Consider the following 23,874-nt stretch of genomic DNA (forward strand, 5'->3'; position numbering starts at 1 on the left):
TATATATATATATATATATACTGTATATATGCAGTTGTTATATATTGTTAATTGTTAGTACATTTTAGCCAATGCATTAACTAATATTAACAAATAGAACCTTTTTGTTAAGTGTTAAAACACCCACAGATGACTTTTACAGGCATGCAAATCACAGGAAATCACTGCAAATTTTCTCACACTGTATTTGTTTTCCGTATCCCTTAATATAGAATTAAATTGCTGTGTGGTTACAGGTGTGCATTTGTTAAAGATAAGTCTCATCCAATCAGAACACACCATTTTAGAAAAATGAATGAGTACTAAATGGAACTATATATATATATATATATATATATATATATATAGGACTTTTGTTAAGAGCCACTTACTTGGGTTGCGTATTTCATGGCTGAGGGCCAACATTTTCTCCAACTCTAAAATTGAGAATGGACATAAATGGAGGTTAACTATCATTAACATTTTCAAGAACATTGCAGCAGAGATTTTCAACACAACCTTTCCAAACCATTGAAACTGACCTAAAGGCACTATATAATATCTTAAGACATCATAACAGCAATGTCACCATAATGACATCATTTAAACGTCACTATATATTGTGATGCAGTTAAAGGAACAGTACACCCAAAAATGGACACTAGATACAGTATTAACATTATTTGCTGTTTTGAAAATGTATGATGTAATGTTTTTTCTTCACATAGCTTTATGATTGATCGTGTTTCTAGTGACCAAGCTTTGTATGAGGAACCCATTGAAATGTAAGATTGCATTAACAGAAAACATTTCTCCAGCTGTCTCAAATAGCTCTCACTTTAACAGATTTTAAAGAGTACATAACTAGGGATTTTTAAGGTCCTACTTTGGTTCATGTAGTATCCAACAACAAGTTTATGTACATAGAAGGTGTAAAAACGCTATTATTTCGTAATAATAGGCAGTTATTCTTATCTTACTTCTTGACTGACTCTCAAATGATTCGTTCTGCGATTCATCTGTCTAATCCCCTCCTTTCCGCTAGCCTAGTCTGACGTGATTGGTCAGATGGTCTAGTCTGCTGTGATTGGTCTACCGTGAATGAGGCTCACGAGCTACAGTGTTTGGGGGGAAAGAGTAAAGTTTTCGCGGGCAGTCCTAGCAAAACGTAGGCGGGGACTATATGTAGTGACGTAAATCTGCAGCGGGTTCGCGAATCGGACTAGGGACGACTCGTTTGCGTGATTCAGAGTCAACTCCCTTTTTTCCAAGCCAATAACTTTGTTATTCATTCACCTTCGGATTTACAAATTGGCAGACTGCTTCCTTTCAAACACGGCAATATTACACACTGCATGAAATGGGATTTTCATGATCTCATGTTATGTACTCTTTAACTATTGCATTGCATTTACTGTAGTTGTAAAACCACGCAAAGAACCAATGTTGTCTTGGCATCATGACATCACCCCAACAAAGATGTTGATATGAGATGTTTGGAAATGTATGGAACAAGCGACATAATGATTCTTCAAAAAATCTCCTAAAAGTAAACAACAGCATATGGGTTTGGAATATCACAATGGCGAGTAAAAAAGGACATTTCAATCTTTTATGAACAATTCCTTTAACCTTTCGAATGATGTAACCTCAACAAAACAGATCAACATTCACCCATCTGAATCAAGTATGCTTTGAATCTGTTTGGGGTGTTTTGGTTGTGTCTTATACTCTGTATTACTTTGAGGAAGAACATTATTAATGAAGGTGATGGTCATAATATATTGAAAGGCCTCACCTTCTGTTGAGATCTTGTGGCTGGCAGAGATGCCGTCAGTATTTGTAACCGAGACGGAGAATGTGCCCACATCTTCCTTGGTTGGGTTCTTAAAAAGCAAAGTGGAGCTAAAGACGCAAATATGCAAATATTATGGTCTGTCCAGTGGGAAAACAATAAGAATAAAAACAGAATTAAAGATTCACAAACTGGTGCGCTGCCCTCAATACGCTTTAAGCTAGTATTTATTGGAACGGGTCGAGTTAGGACCCTGCATGCATTGAAAGCGTGTTTTACTCACTGGCTGCCTGATGTTTTAACAGTGATTCCAGAGGAAAAATCTGTAATTTCTTGGTAGGACTTCTTCCAGGTGAACTGTGAATGCTCTGTTATTTTGCAGCTCTGGAAGGAGAGATAAATGTCACCTGATTCTTCATCGACCCCACACTTGATTTCTTGGGTGCCTTTAAAATAACACAAAAGCATTTGCACATAAGCTGATAAGCGGTGGAGGCTATTAATTAGGTAGAGATGGATATGCTGGATTTATGGTTGGGATTTTTTATGAACAGATGTGTAGAAACGGTTTAAAAAGTGGGTGGAACATAATATAAACTTATCAGTTCCGCTTATTAATATTAAGTGAAATGATGTTTGCCCAGTCTAATGTAATTTACTATAAGGCAGATTGAGAAGCACTCTACAGAGAAAAACTGCTGATCCATATTTTACATTTGACAGAAAGATGCAATCCAAAAATGTTCTTGAAATCAAACATAATGTATTCATTTTATGATGGACTGCAAAGTGCCAACCAAACAAGAAATGATTAAGATACCTTAGCCTGAATGGGGAGATTGACCATTTTGTTAAAGGTAACTGTCATAATTTTATCTTGACATTGCAAATAATGTTGTAATGTTGTTCCTTGCTGACATTCTTTCCCTTTTTTTATTCTGTTAAAGAACAACACTGCCATTGTATTGAATCCACCCAACCAGATATTAATTCAATGACCTCCTCTTGAAAGTAAGTCATACAGGTTTGAAGTGACCATTTCAGGGTAAGTAAATTATGATAGAATCTTTAGTTTTATCATTAAACAAATAAGACTAGTTTGGAAAGTTGTGTATCCATGGCAACATATAGACCAGCACAGTTCTCACTAGTTCTTGCCTGTCTTGTGACTAGCTGTTATATGTTTTGTCACAAGATATACAAAACCAAAGAGATGTTTTTGACGTGTTGGCATATTTTAATTTACCACGCTGGTCTGTATGTTACAATGGAACATATCAATCTAAATAAGCTCGAAATATGAATATTTCTCTTGCAAACATGTTGAAAAGCTTCAGACGACATGTAATAGCCAACTGAATTACAATGACGATGGATGTAGAGTATTTGCTTCTTGGAGCTTCCAGGGGGATAAGGACCTACCAACCTCATCTCATGGGAATTCGTATGTATCTTACGAGGTGGCTAATTCATATGAAATCATATGATGTAAATCATACAAAAAGTATGATTCTTAGAAAAAGCAATACTGAAACCCCTCCCCTAAACCTAACATCACTGGCACGAAAGCAAATCATACTAAAACGTACAAAGTTACGAATTCCCCATCTGAGGGTTGTTCCCCCTAAAAATGTCATTAAAAACCACGCTGTGAATTGTAAATAGTATAATGTTTATTTAATAGTAATGAAATAAAATGATTGTGTAAGTAGTAAAACAATATAAATGCAAACGGGGCAAAATGAGTTTTAATGCTTGAACTTGCCTCACAGTGAAGTGATTCGTTTCTGTTTAATACGGATGATGAGTCATTATAAGTCATGACAAAACAGTTATAACCAATGTATTTTTCTATGATTATTACTTTACCTATAGCTTGTTTGGTGACATTTCCAAATATTGTAGATCTGCTGTTGGGTTTTGGCAATACTTTATGATGTTAATGATCTCCATGTCACACGAATAACAGCAGTAAGTCTTTCTTCAATGTACATGAAGTAGATCCTTACAATTTTGTACAATTTTGGCTGTGTTCTTTTGGGTCCGCTTTAAAAATTGCTCCTGAGCAATTTTGTCCCCCCCAGCTGCCCCCCAACTTATGCTTAGTAGTATAATTCTAAAAATCTTATTTTGTGCTCAACTGAACAAAAAAATACATCTGGGATGGCATGAGGCATGAGGCATGAGTTCATTATGAGAGAATTTTCATACTCCTTTAATATAAAATGTATAGCAGTAGTATTAGTGTAGACCATATTAGTAAGATATTAGCAATATATTTGCTCTATTTATATGTACATACTGTATCATAGAGCGCAATCTGTAACAACCTTTGACATTGACAATGAAACATAAACGCTTCCTTCTTTTTTAATATACTGTATTGTACGAACTTCTATACCACTTAATTGTGCATTTAAAGTGTTTTTTCCCTTCAGTCCTATCCCAGAACAGACCTGTAAACCCACTTTTAAACCGTGACTCATGAATCACCAGCACTGGTGTATGATTTTGTGAATGATGGGCAATGAAAAGTGTGCAGAGCTCTGCAGACTCATGCGGACCTGCTCGTAACCCATCAACCCATAGCAGGCTTTTCTTCTCCAGCTCGCTCTGCTGTATGGAGAACATCTCACAAAATCCACTACACACACACACGCAGACGCATGAATCCACAGTGCACTCTGCTGGTTGCTGCCAAGTTTTATCAGCCCTTCTCCAGTTGCATCCGCTCAGCCCGTCCCATGGCTGCTTTCCTCTTATCGGCAGCAGTGCAGACAGCTGCTCCCCGAGACACTCCGGAAACGCCTCCCGTGGAGTGTCCCACACAACCCTGCGCAGCTGTCACTATCTTTCACCGCAAGCCCCTCTCACTTCTTAAAAAGACCCCTCAACCCTGAAGATCATCTCAGCCCATCCCTCAACCCTGTAGATCCAGAATGTAGTGATATTCAACCCTGTTAACCTTTGTCAAACCGAGACAGGGTTGTGTACTGTTAGTGGTTAAGTCAATGTCAATTTGAAAATGATCTTCTTAGTGCACATTTCTGGTCTTATTGTGAATAATTCATCACTGCTTGTTAACGAAAATACTTTTATAGCATTTGTTTATTTTTAACTAATCATTGACCGGACCATACTGAAAAGAAGTAGGAATTGATGATACTATTGATGTCAGACTTTCTTACTGTTTTTTACTAGCTAGTGTGTGAGGTGGAATGGACTTTAAAGTGAGTTTTTATGATGTGCGTGTTTTACCTGGCAGTGACTTGACACACACAGAATCAGACAGGGTTGAAGCCATGCCGATGCCGCTGGCGTTCTCGGTCCTCACACGGAAAACATAAGATGCCCCCGTCTCTAGACCCTTGACCTGCAGACCAAAGCCACACATGCCATGAAGCTTCCAAACATGGCACCAACAATCAAAGTTGCTGAATACAATATTCAATGTAGTTCGTCGTTATGAGTTGGTATACACAAATATCATTACCTTCAGATAGCAGTGGTTGACTGAAGCTTCACTAGCTTTGCTCCAGCTATCAGAACCTTTCTTAGACACCTCGACGTAGTATCCAGTGACAGGACCGGCCCCGGTGTAGACGGGAGCCTTCCACTCCACCACCACAGAATCGTCTCTCACCTCGGTGAAGGTCAGGTCATAGGCTGGACCTAAAAACCACAGGTTCAAGGTTTTTAGATGCTTGGGTGACACTCCCAATACCTTGCTTAGGTCACGTTTCGCCCCAAAAGAATAAACAAATTAGATTAGAAGTTTGTAGCTTTGAGTTTTTATGTAATAATACGCCTAAAGTGATTTTCATTACTGTCATACAGATCAGAAACAAGGCAATACAACAAAATTAGCATAATGTATAAATATTTTACTATTTTAATACTGTACCATTGATTATAGTATAGTAAAGAGCATTATGGACGAAGAAAGAATATATAAATCACTTAAACTAAAATAATCAAAATTTGAATGTCAATGTTAGTGGTCCTAAAGACAGACTTTATATTCTTTATGAAACATAAGAGTGTTGTTCTAAGTATTATTTTTTCATTTTATTACAAATACTGGTTCTTTACAGGTTTCATGACTTTATCATGACTTTGACAGGTTTGACTTTATCTTTAATGTAAATGACAAAACCAAAAGTAAAGTAATTACGCCCAAATCAAAAGAGTTCTCAAACCAGAAAACTGTAACCTAAGACCATATTACTTTTAATCAAGGTGTTACTAATCAAAGTAAACAAAGAGGAACTGCCTCGGCAGAATTAGCACTGTCAAACAACAAGCACCCGAGTAGCATTTGCCAATACTTGTGGTCTTTACCCATCATGCATAAGTGTGTTTTGCACACATAGGGCTTTTACTTCCTCTAAAGTGTTCTTGGAACAACACACATACAAATGGCTTAATAGAGATTTAAGCTCTGTGTCATTCCAACATTCTAAAAGCATATAAAAGCAAAATGAACGTAACAAACGTTTTATAAACGCTTTATAAACGTTTCATAAAATCAGTCTATATTTTTCAAATAGTTCGGGATTAATAAAGTAAAACTTTCATTACCTGGCTCAGGCATAGTCCAAGCTTCACATCTGAATTGAGCACTAGGGGTAGAGGCCTCACCCAGGCCAACCAAACTCGCCCCATAGACCCTAAACTGATACACTGCCCCAGAAGTCAGGCCCCCAACCTTCAGAAAGAACATCAATTCATCTTCTTACTAATTATGACACGGTGAATAAATATTTCACATCATTATACTATAAACCCTATCAATCCCACATGCACAATGATGCAGGGGAACGATACCTTGTGCAATCTTTCCTTTAGGGGTGGAACGTTGATCTCCTTCCACGTCTTCTTGGCCACGTTGCATTTGTCAATGTAATAATCGGTGACCTCTGCTCCTCCAGAATGGATGGGCCGCTTCCAGGAGATCACCATGGATTCCCCATCACAATACAGCAGAGAGATGCCATAAGTAGCAGAGGGCAACTCTGCGGAGAAGACAGATTACTTTATCCCGCCGTCCCCATTACTCAATGTCTGGAACAGCGCAGGCCATAGCTCTGGCTTGTAATATGCACATTTTAGAGGGCACTGTTGTGTCTGGAGGTGTAATATACAGTAGGAGAGCGAAATGCATCTTAATTAGTTTCTGTACATATTGTCAGACCTTAGCCAGAAATGGTGGGAATGCTTGTCAAGTAAAAAGTCAAAGTTTAAACTATACGGCCGCACAGGAGTTCACATGGATTTCCATGAAATTATTTAAAAACTACGTAGGATTATTTGCTCATCCTAATTATATGTGTATCATGTAAATGCAGCAATGTTGGTGGTAATACAGTAATACTATATTAAATGCATCAATGTCATTGGCAACCATTTTCTGTCTTTTCACTTTTCAATGGCAACACTTGATCCATTAATTCACACAATAAGAACTACACTCATGATGAAGAGTTTGGCTTCATCTTCTGAAATCTCAAAGTCCAAACAGAGGATTGCTGCTAGCTAAAAGTAAGGAGTTACTGTACAAAGAAAACAGCTCTACAAAACATCCAGCTGGGTAAAAATGTAATGGTCTGCTGGCTGAAATCATTTCTACTTGTTGACTAAGTGTCCCATAGAGACAAAGAAAGGAAGCATTCTGACTTGTTTGGCGTGAATTATTAAACCAATTTTGAGAATGGTTTAGAATTTTTTTGAGAGGAACAGTGTTGGGTGTACCTAGTTACTATTAATTAGTTACTGTAATTTAATTAATTTTCCCTTTAAAAAAGTAAAGTAAGGGATTACTCTTAGTTTTTCTGTAATTTAATTACAGTTACTTCTGATGTAATTGAACTAAATACTATGTAATGTATACAATAGTGGAATTTACATTAAAATTCAAAGTCTAACTTTAAAATGCATGCATTAATGTATCTCTCTCACATTTGTAATACTTAAGTCAGTTAATAAGAGTACTTTATGTCGTTTTATATGATTTATTTGAATGAATTGAGAACCGTTTCATGTCTATCCTTAAATCACTTAACTAATCAAGGTTGATATACTGTAGGATATAGAAAGTAATTAGTACCAAGTAAGTAAATACATTTTGGAGAGAGTAATTTGTACAGTTATCTAATTACACTATTGAATATGCAATTAGTAACTAGTAATTAATTACTTTTTCAGAGTAACTTACCCAACACTGGACAGGAATAAAGAGATTTTTTAGTAGAGACAAAAGGTGACCTTATCAAAATCTTACATCACCGTAATATCATGGCAAATCAGTGATATACAATGGTTTCATGACAGTTTGGACAAAATCGTTTATTCTACATTACTTAACAATTGAATATACACTTTCTTTGCATTCATTTTCTAAAACTAAAGGCTTAAGCAAACGTTTCCATTTGCTCTCCATTTAATCTCATTTACGTTTAGGAGAAATGGTTGATAGTTATATTTTATGCTTCTGTCCCACCTTGTCTTGTTTTTCTTGACCTAGTGGCAGGATCATGACAGAGCATCATGTTTTGTGTGGGGAGAGACATATTATTGTTGTCTTGACATAATATGCGCTGTCTCCGGTCTCGTCTATGGCCCCGCCCCTCTCGTTCCCTCGTTTAGCTTTCCACCTGTGTCACATTACCCACACCTGCCCATTGTTATCTTCCCTTGTTAGTACCCCTTTAAAATGTCCTCGTGTCTATTGTCCTGTGCTCGTTTGTACTGCTTGTCTTGTCAACCTACTCCGGTTATGCTCTTTGCTACCAGTATTATACAGAGCTTATGATACTACCTGTATTTCGTATTCTCTGTTTACCTTGTTCACCGTCTTGCTGTTCTTGCCTTGTGGATTACGTTGCCTTATATGTACCCCACCCATCTGGATTTCCCTTCGTGTTTGGACTACCTCATCCCGCTTGTTTGATTTCCCTGCCTTGTCTTATTCGTTATCTTGTCTATACCCGACGTTGCGTCGTGTTTATTAGTTAGTTTTGGTTCCTGTCTTTTATCGTAGTCTTGTTTTTTCGTTCCCTTGTGTTATCCCCCTCGAGGGAAGTGTTTATTTTCAGTTTTGTCGTGTAGTCCTTATTTTTACCCCATCGTGGGTTTTTGTTTTGTCACCTGTTAATAAAGTCTTGTCTGTCGCACCACGCTGCCTTGCAATTGGGTTCTTTCCTCACAATCCCTGACAGTTATATATCTTTATTTTCAAGGCTGAAGTCGGATCAAAAACAGCTGTGACACTTGAAACTCAAAAACTTAAAGGACCATTGTGTAATCTTTAACGAAATCTAGCTTGAAGGTTGCGAATTGCAACCAATGGTTCACACCACCCCTCTCTTTCGAAGCACTACGGAGGCTGAGAGAGGATTACGATGTGGTCACGTTTTCGCTTCTTTGCCGAAGGAGATAACGTATGTACGAAATGCAGTTTGTCCATTTAGGGCTACTGTAGAAACAACATGGTGAATTCCATGTAAGGGGACACACGGTGTATGTGGATAGAAATAGCTCATTCTAAGGTATAAAAACATGAGGGCATACTTACTCAGAGCGGCTCTCACAGAAAGAGGGGCAGATTCCTGAGATTCATCGCTAAGGCCCAGCTCATTGATGGCTTGTACACGAAACACATACGTTTCGCCGGTGGTCAGGCCGTGTACAACAAACCTGCGGAAAGGCAGCGGCTCGATTCAGGGCGGTAGTGAAAGAGGAAGTTTCTATTTTATTATTTATCCTATGCAACGAATAACTCGCTCAAAAGAAACATGTCAGCAACAGAAACTCCCTTACATAAGCTGTGTGGTTTTCCAGTTTTACTTGATCACATATTACTGCAGCATGTTTTCGTTTCATTTCAGTTCCTGTTATCTTGTGTTTCATGGCACTTTTAATGAATATGGTACAGTTTGGTGTCTTATTTTTGAAGCACATGCGGATGTGTTAGTACAGTATATTAAATATACATATCACATACTTGGTCTTCTTATTGGGCTTGTGATTGGCTGAGGTCCAGTCCTTGGAGCCTTTTACACAAGAATCAATGTAATATCCAATCAGGTTATTGGGGTCTTTCGGAGGAGCCCACTGGATCAGAACCGAGGTGTCCGTCTCTCTCGTAGCAACAACTTGTCCGGGAGCTGAGGGCACACCTGAATAAGCACATAACTTCAGTTCAGCCTCCAGTCTTCTCAATCCCTTGATGAATTATCATGTATGAATTTGTTCTACCGCAGTAACAGCAGATACAAATTCATGATTGCCCTAATAACAACATCAAAGTCACAGCCAGACCAAACTTCAATGATTTACATCCCGTTTCATATGCAACAGTTCATTTCAATATCTTAACCGAATACATCAGAGGCAGGGTGGTCTTTGTGACATGCTCATTTCGGCCATTTACCCTTCAGCTGTAGAGTCTTTACAGGTTTGGAGGGCTCGGATCGATCGCTGATGCCATACATGTTGGCCGAGAGCACGCGGAACTGATAGTCCTTCCCTTCGGACAGGTCAAAGACGGCATATCGAGGAGATCTGATGGGCACTTTAGTGTTCACTCTCTGCCAGGATCCACTTCCAACCTGAAGCTGTGTTGGATCAAAGCCATTCAAAATCATTATTTAACACAAATGTGTCCTGTGAAAAATGACTGATGGTTCCCCTACAAATAAAGTCACAAGACAGAAAGAGATTTTTCTTTCTTATGCTAAGAGACTATGTTTATATCTCAATTATTTCTCTTAGCCATCAATGAGATTAAATGGAGAACAAATGGAAATTTCTGCCAAGTCTACCAGTTCTCAGAAAATTCTCCTGAGAATAAGTGACAAATCTGACTAATCGTTAGATTAATCCTTAATCGTTAATCCTTAGAATTATAAGGTTCTATCTGAAATGTTGGTCAAAATTGAGTTATTCACATTATTCTTATTCTGTGACAACTTATTTACATTATGCCATGTTTGTTTTTTTAAATGTGTAAGTTTTGGGACAAAATTGAATTATAAGGTTCTATCTGCGAGCCAATCAGCACTTTGAATGCACACAAGAGGACCAATCAGGATCAGCTTTCTCTGTCATGTGGCCGGACTCCTCAGTGACAGTGGGAAATATCTGAGAAAACAGTGCAAAACAATGTTTAAAAGAAACCTCGAGGTTTACTGTTTTATTGATAATCTTGTCAAGGAGAGCAGCTCAAACTACAGTTTTTTTGTTTTGTTTTGTTTTGTTTTGTTGAGGAGATTTATATATATTTATAGACACAACACCAGCCAGCAGCACCAGCAAATGAATGTTTTGCAGATAGAACCTTAAAATTCTGAACAGAAAGTGATTTTTCAGAATCAGAAGGTTTTATCTGCATCTGACCTGTTCCAAAAATCCACATTTCAGAAAATGTTGATATTGTACATTTAGGGTCTCTGTCTTTTTCACTTATGAAAGAGATTTGTTCATCATATCATTTTTGCTATATGAATGCAAAAACTTTGAAGCTCAATATCTCAAAACTACTCAGAACGCAGATAGAACCTTATAATTCCAAGGTGACGAAATGTCTCCATTAGAGTTTCAGAAGAGATATGTATAGGATATGTACACAACAATGTCACAAACTGAGCTCAGATTTGCAACAAGTTTAGGAAAAACAAATGGGTACACAATGGAGAACTTCATTCAAATTTTAATGAATCTTTTGAGATATAAAAGAGCAATCGCTGTGCAATAAAAATGATCTCTGGACTGTTTTTCCTCAGAAAAAATACTTCAGTAGAGGTGTTTCTTCTAGAGATACAGAAGAAATCTCCACAATACCTTATACTTCTACGATACCAAAATATAAACATAAATGTTTCTTATCAAATTCTTCAAATACTAAATTATTTGAGACATACTGTCCATTTATTTTATACTTCTATTCTCTAACTATGTCAATTGACCCATTGGCTTCTATTTTCATTTCTTACAGAGAATTTAAGAATTTCACATGACACAGTCAATATTTATAAATACAGTAACAATTCTATTGAATCTCAGAAAGAGCAAACTTTGAGCAACAAACCTTTCCTTGCGGCTGTGCTACATAATCTCATTCAAAGCAATGGATGAAACACTTTAAATGTTGTTAACAGTAAATGTTCCTCATCAAATGTTTCTTAATGGATTGCTACGGTGCCGCAAGAACTAAACTAAATTGATGAAATGTAGTTTGCGGATGTTGGGCCGGCCTAACGCCTGCCAGCGAGCTGAAACTAACCTTCTCAATGTAATACCACATAGGGGCTTTTCCATGGTAGACTGGAGCCACCCAACTGAGCACAACATATGTTCGGTCCGTCTCTGAGACACAGACTTTAGAGGGAGGTCCTGGAGCTATTCCCTCGGCTGCAGGCAAAGCACATCAAACAGAATTACTGGTTTTCCCTCGACACACTGTACACACACACAAATAACTGCAGGAAACGTCTCAACAAGATTATAGATCGAAACGTGAATATCATATTTCCTGCTTGTGTGGTTAGATATAAGCAGACTGCTTGATGTGTTCATCTCACTACAGATGTTTGTACGATCCCGTCCTGATGGAATTCTCATCAAAAACTAATCAGTACCTCTCAGAAGAGAAACAATTACGGCCTGGATAATTATTGCTCATTTCAAAAACCAAAACCATGACAAGAATAGGAAAAAAGCACAAAGTGACGGCTGCTGTCAGCTAGTATAGACTACAAATACAAAGATACACAAAGCTAATTGAATGGCAAAGGGGATGATATTTTTGAAATATACATAGTTTTGCTTCATACACTCTTAACTAACCTTCTAATAGCTAGGGCTTTTTCCTCTCTGGCCCTAAACTATGGAATTCTCTTCCCTCAGAGATAAGAAATTCAGAATCTCTTAATATTTTTAAATCCTCTCTTAAAACTTATTTTTTTAGGGTAGCTTTTATGTGAGATATGTGAGTGCCTTGTTTTTATTTATATTTGCTTTGTATTATTTGTTTGGTGAAATTGCTTGTTTCTCTTTTTTGTTTTTATGTGATTGCTTTTATCTTGTTGTTATTGATTTCTAGTATATGTTGAATTTTTGTCCCTCTATTTTTACTTATGTAAAGCGCTTTGAGATGCTACTTTTAAAGGCGCTATATAAAATAAAGTTATTATTATTATTAAAAATAAAGTTGCTTAAAAGGTTCTTCACAGCGATGCCATAGAAGAACCATGTTGTACAGTGTACAGTTTGAATAATCGGATTCTGCAGGAGATGTCACTTGTTTTTTAAAAACACACGTTGTAATTTTTAAAACAATGTTAATAAGGAACGAGTTACAGATTTTAAGTTTTAAGAATAAAAAGTATTCCTAAAAGGTCTGTTGTGATCCATGTTGTAATGTTTTATGTAGCAATTTATTAAACCTCTGCAGCTCTGGTGCACATTTTGCCTGAATTTAAGACTGCCCTACCCACATACATTGGAGTAAATTGATAAAAATTGTCTGATTTTACTGAAAGTTTGACAATAATTTGACAATTATTCTATGTTATTGTACTCAAGGTTTTGCCAACATACAGCACAACAATGACTGTCCACAATGGCCTTCATATTTATTCATTTTCTAAGTTATTAAAAAGAAATGTTAGTGTTTTAAGACATTAACCAAATCAATTAATCATAATATCACAAATGCTTTATCTGGAGTGAGAAAGTATTGAAAAATCTGCTAAGAAAAAACGATATGATTTTCACGAGGGAAAGCATTGTGAAAGGCATAATTGAATCAGGCATCCCATAGTCTGAATCATAGGAGAATGAATGTGGATTTCCATTTCTGCAATAACAGACTTAATGAGTGGATCTCTCTACAGGATTATATGTAATGTTAACTGGGAATTTGGAAATTAAATTAATTATAAGAAATATTTTTTTGGAGGACTTTTACAGTACCCCCAAGAACTATCTGTGATAAAATATTCCTTACATATTTCCACATTTTTGTGTTTGTTTGTTTTTACTATCACTAGGGAGAGATGAAATAAAATGTAATTAAAGATGGTATGAGACAGCACTGGCCTGGCCTGCATACTTCACATTAGTGAATGAGGCACACTGATTTTTAGCTGATCATGTGATCGGCGTACAACATAACAGCTTTGACTAGGCTACTTAAATGATTTTAAACATATCTTTCCGGATTCCTATTTATTTATTTAACTATGATGTTTTGTTACCAGAACTTTTAAACGCATAAGAAAATTTACACTACCTTCAAGGTCATCGTAGTAAGTCACAATGTCGAGTTTCCCACCAAGTTTTGTCGCTGTCAAAAGATATGTCATAAATAAGAGGGTTTAATGATCACACATCAAACACAGATCGAAAAATCTATCTTCATGGGTCTCACCATGGAGTCTCTCAAACTCTGTTGGGTCCAAAGCGGTAACAGGTTCAGACACTCTGGAGGATCTTCCGATGCCGCGGGCGTTGACGGCGCGCACACGGAAGTAATAAGAGTGTCCTTCAAACAGGCCTTGCACGGGATATTTGCAGATCTTCACGGGGGAGTCGTTACATTGCACCCAGTTCTCTGTTCCGACCTCACATCTGCCCAAGAGGAGTGAGAGAAAACACGTGAACGAAACAAGATGATCCTGTCATTACCTCTGCGATGAAAGAGATAATTACAGCCCACATTTACGTTCCGAGGAGATGATATGAGCTAAGGAGCATTTATGCGTAATTGCAGAGCCACGCATCACTTAACAGCCTGATTGCCGTCCGATGAGAGTAAATTTCAGCGTGATAGTATTGCAGCTCTAAGTGACAGAGAACAAACTAATCACAGCCTCTATTAACATATGCAAAAAAACTTGTTCCATGAAACTTCTTAAGTTGTCTCTGTTAAAAAGGACATAACAAACTGTTGTCTGTATTACAGACAAACTATTATGAAGCTGTTTAAGTACCACATAAAAAAAAGAAAACATTTTTGAGAATTGTCATAACATTACAAAATAATGTTTCAAGAATAAACATTGAGATTTAAGCAAAAAACCATGAAATAATCAATCACTCTAATTGTAATATTTGTATATCAGCTATGCTTAACATTATTAAATACATTAACATTTTACTTATACAGTAGTTTAAAATGATGTCCCTACCATATATTGTTTATTAGATCAAATATAAAACAATATAAATTATAATTGAGTGAATTTTTATTTATTTTCATTACTTCAGATAGATGTTTTGCCATTTCCCAAGTGCAGTGCGCGATATATTTATTTTATTAAAAACATGACAATTCATTAAGAAATGTTACAATTTGATTTCTTAATTCTTTTTCCTCTTTCTAAACAATATTTAATTTTTTTTAACATTTATTTTTTTCATTTACAATCAAGAACAAGCATTTTTAGTGGCATCTAGCAGTGAGGTTTCTAAATTGTAAACAACAAAACTAAGATGTCATCACGTTTTCGCTTCTTTCCTGAAGGAGATAACGTATTTACGAAGAGCACGTTGTCCGTTTAGGGCTCCTGTAAAAACAACATGACAACAACAGTCCATGCAAGCAGACACCTCTGAACGCATAGTTACGTATATTATATTGCATTTCTGTCAAGATCCCCCCCCCAAAAGAAATCACACACAGCACCTTTAAGTGTCCAAATAATTTTTGGGCTGTATGTAAGGCAGCAATTGCCTTCTATATATAACACATATTACTAGAACATCATAGTCAGCACAGTCACCTGTCAACAAAATATCCAACGATGGGACCTTCAGTGGTGGTGTTAGGAGGTTTCCAGGACAAGATGACATAATCTCTATTAGCGTCATGAATCTTGAGATCCATGGGGGCTCCAGGAGCTTGAGGAACTGGAGGTGGACCATCTGCCAAAACAACGCATGATGATGTCACATGACTGATGCACAGATGTGCTGATTATGCGTTAAATGTTATTGTCATTTCTACAAATCGTAATAATCTATTTAGGCCATAAAAAAGACAAAAGTGAAAGAGGCAAGCCACGGAGAAGTTCCCAGCTCTGTACCATCAACGAAGACGAAAGCCTTGTGGACCGCATCCCCTCCCTTGGTCACCATGCGGAGGGTGTAAAGACCCTCATCATCCTTAGCCAGTTGAGTCAGTGTGAGCTTAGAAACACCACCTCCCGACTCCATTTTCACCCACTTTGATTCTTTCAGAAGGTGCTCTAGAGGGACCACAGAAAAAAGGCTCTCACAGGAAAGAAAATGAAAATATTACATGTGTAGCATGTAGTGCAGGTCCGGTGTGGAGGTGTAATTTCATCACGAGGAAATGAGATCGGAGAGAAATAATGAGTCATAAATGACAATTTACTCCTGTGAGCAGGAGGTGATGTCTTTGAAAAAGGATGTAAGAGTCGGTATACGACTCGGTAGAGGAAAATATATATATTATTTTAATGTTCTGAACATGTGACAGTCATATTTCACAAACAAAAAAGAAATGAAAGTATGTGTAGCATAAAGAAAATATAGCCTATTTGAAGATTTTGTTGCACTACGGCTGTAAATTGAGGAGACATGTCATCTCTAACTTTGAAAAAATGGGTAATAATCCCAATATTTAAACCTTTTTTATTTGTTTGGACTTAGTGTACAGAAAAACATTGAAAAATGACATGTTTCAGACCAAGCAAAAGCTTTTGCAAACTGGTTGCATCAGCAGACGACTGAACTTACCTGCCTTTCAGTGCATCAGTTACGACTGCTGGGCAAATGTTACATCACCTCATTAATATTTATGAGAAAGCTGGTACAGTTATGTACCTCAACTTTCAAATCATACATACATTCTGCTTTTCATCACAATAAAGCACACATCCCCATTCTCATTACTGTAATAAAACTAATTCTAACTGTAATCAGAACAATTGTGTAAACGAACATCATTAGTATGATTGTACTATATAAACTATCATTTAAAGTACACCATACTGTATCTAAAGAAAACCACCAGTGGGGAAAGTGGGAATAAATAAATACATCCTAAATATCATATGGGATCTCTGAATAATTAGCATATACTGTACTGTAAGTATTTGAATTGGCATTGGTGGTCATTTTCTCACCGTCTCTGTACCAGAGTGCTTCAGGCTGCAGGTTGGCCAGGTTGGGGTTAATGGTCATCTTGCAGGACAATGTGACCTTATCACCTTCTGTCCCAAAGGTCACGCCAAACGTCTCAGTGAAGGTGATGTTAATTTTTGTATACTTGATTTCAGGTAAAATGGCACCTGGGAAAGCAAAAAGAGGAAAACAATTTCTCCCTTCCATTATTTGTACAGATTTTTTACTCTTTGAAATAAAAGGTGGTTTTCACACGTACACTCGTAAGGTAACCAGGAATAAGCAGTGGATTTTTCTTCCTCTTTGACCCCTGTAAAGCAGACATGTACCGTTATAGTTGGCAAGCATTAAAGGAATAGTTCCCCATGCAAAATGAAAATTATGTCATGATTTACACGCCCTCTTGTCATTTCAGTCCTGTATGACTTTCTATCCTCTGCAGAACACAAAAGAAGATATTTTGAAAAATGTTGGTGACAGAAAACCCTTGGTCCCCATTGACTTGCATTGGTTTTGTGTTCATACAATAGAAGTCAATGGGGACCAACGTTTTTTTATCTTTTTTTGTGTTTTGCAGAAGAAAAACACACGGGTTAAAATGACAACAGGGTGAGTAAACAATGACAGAATTTTAATTTTAACAAGAATAATTCACTGGAAAAACAAAAATGCATAAAATATTAGGCCTTTTATTCCAAATACATTTGATGAAAGTATATTTTTACATGTTTTACTTGTATAGGTAAAACGTGCATTAGTGTTAAACATTAAATCTATCCCAAATTGAGTGAACACTGGCAGAACATTGCTCTGTTCGTTTGAGCGTCCCAACCCATCCTGCCATATCGACTCAGATTCAACCAATGAGTGTGTGGGTGGGACTATCTGTCTGCCTGACCAATAGATGACGGCTGAAACATTTGAATCATTTCAGTGATGCAGAAACTACACAGCTCTTTAATATCATCTGTTAGGAAATGTTAACTCATTTCAATGATATTTTATAACAAATAAAAACAAAGGTACTCATTCTGATACTAATATAAGTGTTTGGCTCCAGAAAGGTGGTCAGTGTGTGCCAGTAAAGGTCTTACTCTTCACAATGATTGAAGCCTGGGAAGAAGCCTGTCCATGCGAGTTGGAGGCAACGGCCGCGTACATGGCCGTGTCATCGGTTGCGCACCTTGAAAACACATTCACAGGTGTTTAATCAATACACGTCTGGATGGAAAGCTCATCTTCACCCATTTGGCTAATGAATCAGTCAATAAATAATCAGCGTGATTTCTATTTGATTGGATATATGCCACAGTCATTTCCTAATTGACATTTGGAAAGCACACAAAGTGCTTCCCCATCATGATGGATAAATTGGCAGTTAACTAATGCTCTAATGTCAAGAGGATAATTGCTCCAAACTAAATGGTAATGTAACTAAGCGCCCGCTTTCACGTCGTGTTCAACACGGGAGGCTCTGAAGCTTGAATGGCAAACCCGAGACGCTGGGAAGGGGGAAGAAAATGAGAAGTCTGTAATGTGACCTTCAGCCTGACCGTGCTATATTAGAGTTGGCTCCCTGGATGCCACAATCTTGAGAGGCACGGCTGTTTGTCAAAGGGTGAGAGGTTCGCTCTTTTTGGATGAAATTCAGAATGCCATGCTTCAGCTGTGAGCTTTGGGTTGGGAGTGCGAGAAGCGGAAGGAAAGTGACATAAGGGACACGGTGATTGTTTGTGGGACTGACGGCAGTGAAAGTCGGCTCTCTCTTTAAGACGCCCAAGTGTCAGATGACACCGAACTCAGCACTTCGGCACGAACAGCTGACGGGAGCTCAAGACGTGGGCAGTGCGCCGACCGGCCCTGGACTAAATTGGAAACGTTCACATGTAATTCCATTGACACAACTTCCTTTTGAGGACACTCGCTTGTTATTAAACTTTACGCATTGTGTGCAGGGTTGTTGTGGATGTTTAGAGGGCTAATTGCATGCCGCCCGTCAAGATGTGTCCTTTGGGGTCGTATTTTACTCCGAAATTATACTTTGCTTAAAGAAGACAACTTTCAGGAACATTAGTAACTTTTCTTTTTAAATTTGCAGGACAACTAAAGAGATTTTCACTTTAAAAAATTGTTGGTTCAACGTAAAATTGAATTGAAAAAGAGTTCATTAAACTTAAAAATATTAGTCAACACAACAAGTTTGCATCAAATTCATTGAGTTAACTACTATTTTCACGATCATTTTAAAGAGTACATAACATGAGATCATGAAAATGACATTTCATGCAGTGTGTAATGTTGCCGTGTTTGAAAGGAAGCAGTCTGCCAAGTTGTAAATCCGAAGGTGAATGAATAACAAAGTTATTGGCTTGGAAAAAAGGGAGTTGACTCTGAATCATCCCTAGTCCGATTCACGAACCGCCGCAGATTTACGTCACTACATATAGTTCCCGCCTACGTTTTGCTAGGACTGCCCGCGAACACTGCACCTCGTGAGCCTCATTCGCTGCAGACCAATCACAGCAGACTAGACCATCTGACCAATCACGTCAGACTAGGCTAGCGGAAAGGAGGGGATTAGACAGATGAATCGCAGAACGAATCTTTTGAGAGTCAGTCAAGAAGTAAGGTAAGAATAACTGCCTATTATTACGAAATAATAGTGTTTTTACACTTTCTATGTATTTGTTGTTGGACACTCCATAAACCAAAGTAGGACCTTAAAAATATCTAGTTATGTACTCTTTAAATATTTTTAATTTCAAAATTTTAAGGCAACCCTGTAACTTATTTTTTTAAGTTGAACCAACAAAAAGCCACAAATAATGTTTTACTATTTCAAAATGAATAGGCCTAAACACTTCATTCCTATAGCTGTAATGCAAAAAAAAGCAAATGTTAATACATTATGACACTGAACATAAAAAAAATGTCTGGATGCATTATAGTAATGGGAATTTGGAGGCAACATTTGCTTAATTGTGATGAAAAGTGAGTGATGAAAATAAAGCTGATCTCGATCTCTCAGGAAAAGCAAGGTGGTGATTTCATGCGAATTCAGCATATGATTATTAGAAAATGCAGGAATGGAACCCGACCCCTTAACCTAACATCACTCGCGGCAAATGCAGATTGTACTAAAATATACGGATGAGATCATAGAAATTAGCCACCTGGTCAAATAGTTAGGAATTGCAATGAGACGTTATTGAATATACTCAAGGTAAACAAATAAGCATTAAAATAGACTTCATTTATATGATAAATAGCTTTTTTGGTAAAATTGGCATCGAATTGGTCGTTTACCCAAAGTTTCTGTAGTATAGAGAAGACTATGTTGTATGTGATTTAAAATCTTCAATAAAATGATTATAAATTATATCATCCACTTAATAGCAAAGACATATGCATACGCAAAAGACAGCCCGAGTCTCGTTGTTGTTCACATACGTCTCGTGAAATTTGCCATTCATTCTGTTCAATATGGATCATGAGCTAAATATCCCATTCAGGCATTGCATCACTGTCAGAAAAGTTCACCAAAGTTTCTATTACTTGAGGATGGCGAGGGCATGAAATCCAGCGCTGCTCTCCACAAAGTACTTTCCAGAGGAAATGTCCAGGATGACACCATCCCTGAACCTGTCGAATATTGTGCAACATGTATATACATAATAAAAACATTATGAAATGTTTATGCAACTATGAAAATATCTTGTTTATGTAAGATATGCTTTCTTGTGCAAGCTTCTCATAAATGTCTATACTGCTATATAACTTCTGGTTTGTGGAGAATAGAGAAATTGCCTAAACCTTTGTAGGTGGGATAAAGTCTTACCATTTGACTTGTGGGGTGGGATAACCCTCCACAGTGCAGAAAAGTTTAATGTGTGAGTTCTCAAACACTGTGTGGGACCTCAGCCTCGCCTGGAACTTGGGGCCCCTGATCATTGACTCCTCGCGGATGTATTTCTCAGGCATCTTCCTCTCCACCTGATGGAAAGAGATCAATTATTCAATGTGCTGTGGAACAATGTGCAACACACATATGCTCATCCTACACCAAACAGTAAGCAATGAAAATATAAACTGTTATTTATTCATTTAAAAATATTAATTTAAAGTATATAATGAAGAAATACAGTATATATAACAGCACTGACATTAAAAAACCTTTTAAATAAAAATCTGATCAAGCTGCGATGTAAAGAGGCTTTACCACTTTCTGGATTCTCCTGTGTGATTGATATTTCACCTCTTCAACAGCAGAGCTTAAACAATACAAAACAAATAAACCTACTGTACTGTATACACAAAAACAGAATTTACAGTATATATGAAAAATTAAATGCATTGTTTAATCAGGTTTGGTCAAGTCACTTTTATTCATCCAAAATGAATCATTATAGTATAATCATTTGGACAATCATCCAGATATTTACAATCACATTCATGCATTTCAAGCAACAACAAAGCATTCAAAAAACATCACAACTTATTTTCAAATGAGTCCTAAAATATTACTGTAGTTCATTTTAGATGATTGTACGTATAAAATGGTCATTTGCCTATAGTTTCTTCCTCATTTTTATGCATGGTTCAGCTGAAACTGGCCTTGCCCACAAAACCAAAATGACCTTTTGACCTTTCAGACTGCAAATGGTACAGAGTGAATAACAACTGCCATCATAAACACAATGTGCCTGCTTCTCAATAAAACTCAATAATAAAACAAATAAAAAACAAATAAAACTTTAAAGCAGCATCTGCTACTCCTCATATATTAACATGAACCATTTTTAGCATCTTTTTAGGGCAACTCATTTTAATGAACTAAAACATAAAATGAAATGAATAGCCAATTTAATTTCTAATCCTGAAACTACTCCACTTTAATATGTTCCTGAAAGGCTTAAAAATGATTTTGCAATCATAACTTCTCGGGGGCTAAAAATAAAAAAAATCTGTTTGGGAGTAAGTGTATAAAATCTGTTTAAAAAAAAGATCTCGACACACAAGCTAATCATAAGGATTTTTAAGTTGAGTGGCCAGATCAGATTTTGCAAGAAATGTCAGTTTTACTTCAACACAATAATAAATGCGTAAAGTAACATGCAACTTTATGGTTCAAACAGAGATGGCGATAGAGAGGCAAATGTTATGGATTGCATAACATATAATATGCAATATAATATCTCTTTCAATAAATATGAGGTCAAAGACACTGCATGCACAAAGGTAAACTAATAGTCAAAATACTATATAAAATAGTTTGAGATGCAGTATAGTCACGTCACAGGAAATATTACAAAGTTATTTCAACTTTACCCATCTATCTAAAACAGCCCAAGCAGGTAATGATATTCCCATGACTTTGGGATGACGTTACCATGTTAGAGTTCAGTTACTGTTGACATTTTAGCTAAGCTGCAACATTTGTGTAAATGTTACAAGAGTGTTACATCTTGTCATTGTATTATGACAAGTAGTTTTAATGTTTTTCTTCACAAATTATGAGTTCCGATGCTTCACCTTACCTGGAGTATTCCTGCGCAACATATTTAGACTCAGTACTGCGGTAGTCATGACTGAAATGCTTGTGTCTGGTAACGACTGCAGCCATATTTGGCAACCTCAAAGGACCTACGAATCAAACCAGGAACAAAAACATGCAAAGGCATACAAGTCATAATGCTTTGATCGACAGGTGTCCAAATGCAAGCTGGAAGAAATACAATGCCTGCGGTTACTCGATTTCCGCTCTTCTCAATGTTATTTGGGGCACAATACTGTAATATATCCACTGTGTGGCTGTGTTGAAATGATTTAGGTGTTGGGAAAGTGGACCTGGTAGTGGAGATGTGGAGGTGGGGGTGTTCTCAAGCTTTGGGCTAAAGGAAAGCCAAGCCTCGCGGTGGTTTAAAATTAGAGATTGGGGGTTGGGATATTGGGCAATCCAAGGAGATGAGTACAGTATTTAGGAGTCTGTACCGTAAAGTGTACATTACAGAAATGTTAAATGTTACTATTGCTTAAATATAATGAAGGAAATGGCAAACAGCTTTTCATTTGCAGAATACAGGACACATGAAACACAATGCAATCGGTCAACATAAAAACAAACAAAAGACACAACCCAACATGCATACTCAAATGCAGCTTAAGGGTCAATGTACAATAACGTCTATAAAATGGTATGTAAATCGGATGGTATGTAAAATCCAACTTTCCCATCCTTGGCATCATGCATCAGAAGCATTGACACAGAAAAAAACATACTCAAAGTTCATGACAAACAGCTTCTTCAAGAAAGTTTAACAAAAATAAAGTCAACTTATAGACACTTGTCCTCATACCAAATACTCATTCGTCCTTCATCTAGGAGTGCACTTAAAATAGTTTCATTGCCTATGTTGTAATGTCCTTCAATGTCAATTGCAGCTCCCACTGAAGCAAGCATCATTTAATAGAGAACAACATCCCACCAAGGCAGAGTTCAAAAGTTTCCTTCTCTCTCAACAGAGACATGTTTTTTTTTCAACTTTGCGTTATAATTTCAGAGGAAATGTGTGGAAATAAGGGGGCTGGCATACTTACCCCAGGAGAAAAGAAGAGCGCAGCGCAGAGGTAGACGAGCCTCTACCAGCTGATGAAAAGCACAATATTACCCATGCGGAATGCTGCAGCTCCCACATCCCATATATGGCCAGGCATCAGACTATATATAGCATTTACACTAACTTCCCACATTATTTCCTACAGGCTTTCAGATATTGCACAGACGTGGGTTTGGGGTTATGCCTGCCTACCTGGTGCAACCTGACACAAATAACAGAGTGTGAGTTTAGTTCAAGGTGTGTTAAAGGGAAATCATACAAAGAAATAGTTTAGAGGGAAGAGGTTTTTTTTTTACAGATATTTACTTCACTTTTGTTGTTTTTTTAGTTCTC

At 37.1% G+C, this 23,874-nt stretch overlaps 1 protein-coding gene across 1 annotated transcript in view; it reads right to left on the minus strand.

The window, feature by feature from the left end:
- Positions 1-23,645, minus strand: part of myom2b (myomesin 2b) — a 35,572-nt gene extending 11,927 nt beyond the window's left edge. The window contains exons 1-23 of the mRNA XM_057342672.1: positions 23,522-23,645; positions 22,462-22,567; positions 21,144-21,195; positions 20,763-20,917; positions 20,480-20,566; positions 18,019-18,107; positions 17,184-17,234; positions 16,927-17,091; positions 15,862-16,023; positions 15,559-15,700; positions 14,205-14,404; positions 14,067-14,120; positions 12,057-12,184; positions 10,206-10,389; positions 9,777-9,951; positions 9,348-9,469; positions 6,602-6,789; positions 6,356-6,482; positions 5,268-5,446; positions 5,033-5,147; positions 2,058-2,220; positions 1,778-1,884; positions 372-416 (exon numbers count right to left, since the gene is read on the minus strand). Coding sequence (XP_057198655.1) covers positions 372-416; positions 1,778-1,884; positions 2,058-2,220; positions 5,033-5,147; positions 5,268-5,446; positions 6,356-6,482; positions 6,602-6,789; positions 9,348-9,469; positions 9,777-9,951; positions 10,206-10,389; positions 12,057-12,184; positions 14,067-14,120; positions 14,205-14,404; positions 15,559-15,700; positions 15,862-16,023; positions 16,927-17,091; positions 17,184-17,234; positions 18,019-18,107; positions 20,480-20,566; positions 20,763-20,917; positions 21,144-21,195; positions 22,462-22,547 — 2,776 coding nt within the window. The 5' untranslated portion in view covers positions 22,548-22,567; positions 23,522-23,645. The remainder of the gene's footprint in view (positions 1-371; positions 417-1,777; positions 1,885-2,057; positions 2,221-5,032; positions 5,148-5,267; positions 5,447-6,355; positions 6,483-6,601; positions 6,790-9,347; positions 9,470-9,776; positions 9,952-10,205; positions 10,390-12,056; positions 12,185-14,066; positions 14,121-14,204; positions 14,405-15,558; positions 15,701-15,861; positions 16,024-16,926; positions 17,092-17,183; positions 17,235-18,018; positions 18,108-20,479; positions 20,567-20,762; positions 20,918-21,143; positions 21,196-22,461; positions 22,568-23,521) is intronic.
- Between the last annotated feature and the right edge of the window lie 229 nt (positions 23,646-23,874).

This window comes from Triplophysa rosa, linkage group LG9 (assembly GCF_024868665.1).
Source record: "Triplophysa rosa linkage group LG9, Trosa_1v2, whole genome shotgun sequence".
Lineage (NCBI taxonomy): Eukaryota > Metazoa > Chordata > Actinopteri > Cypriniformes > Nemacheilidae > Triplophysa > Triplophysa rosa.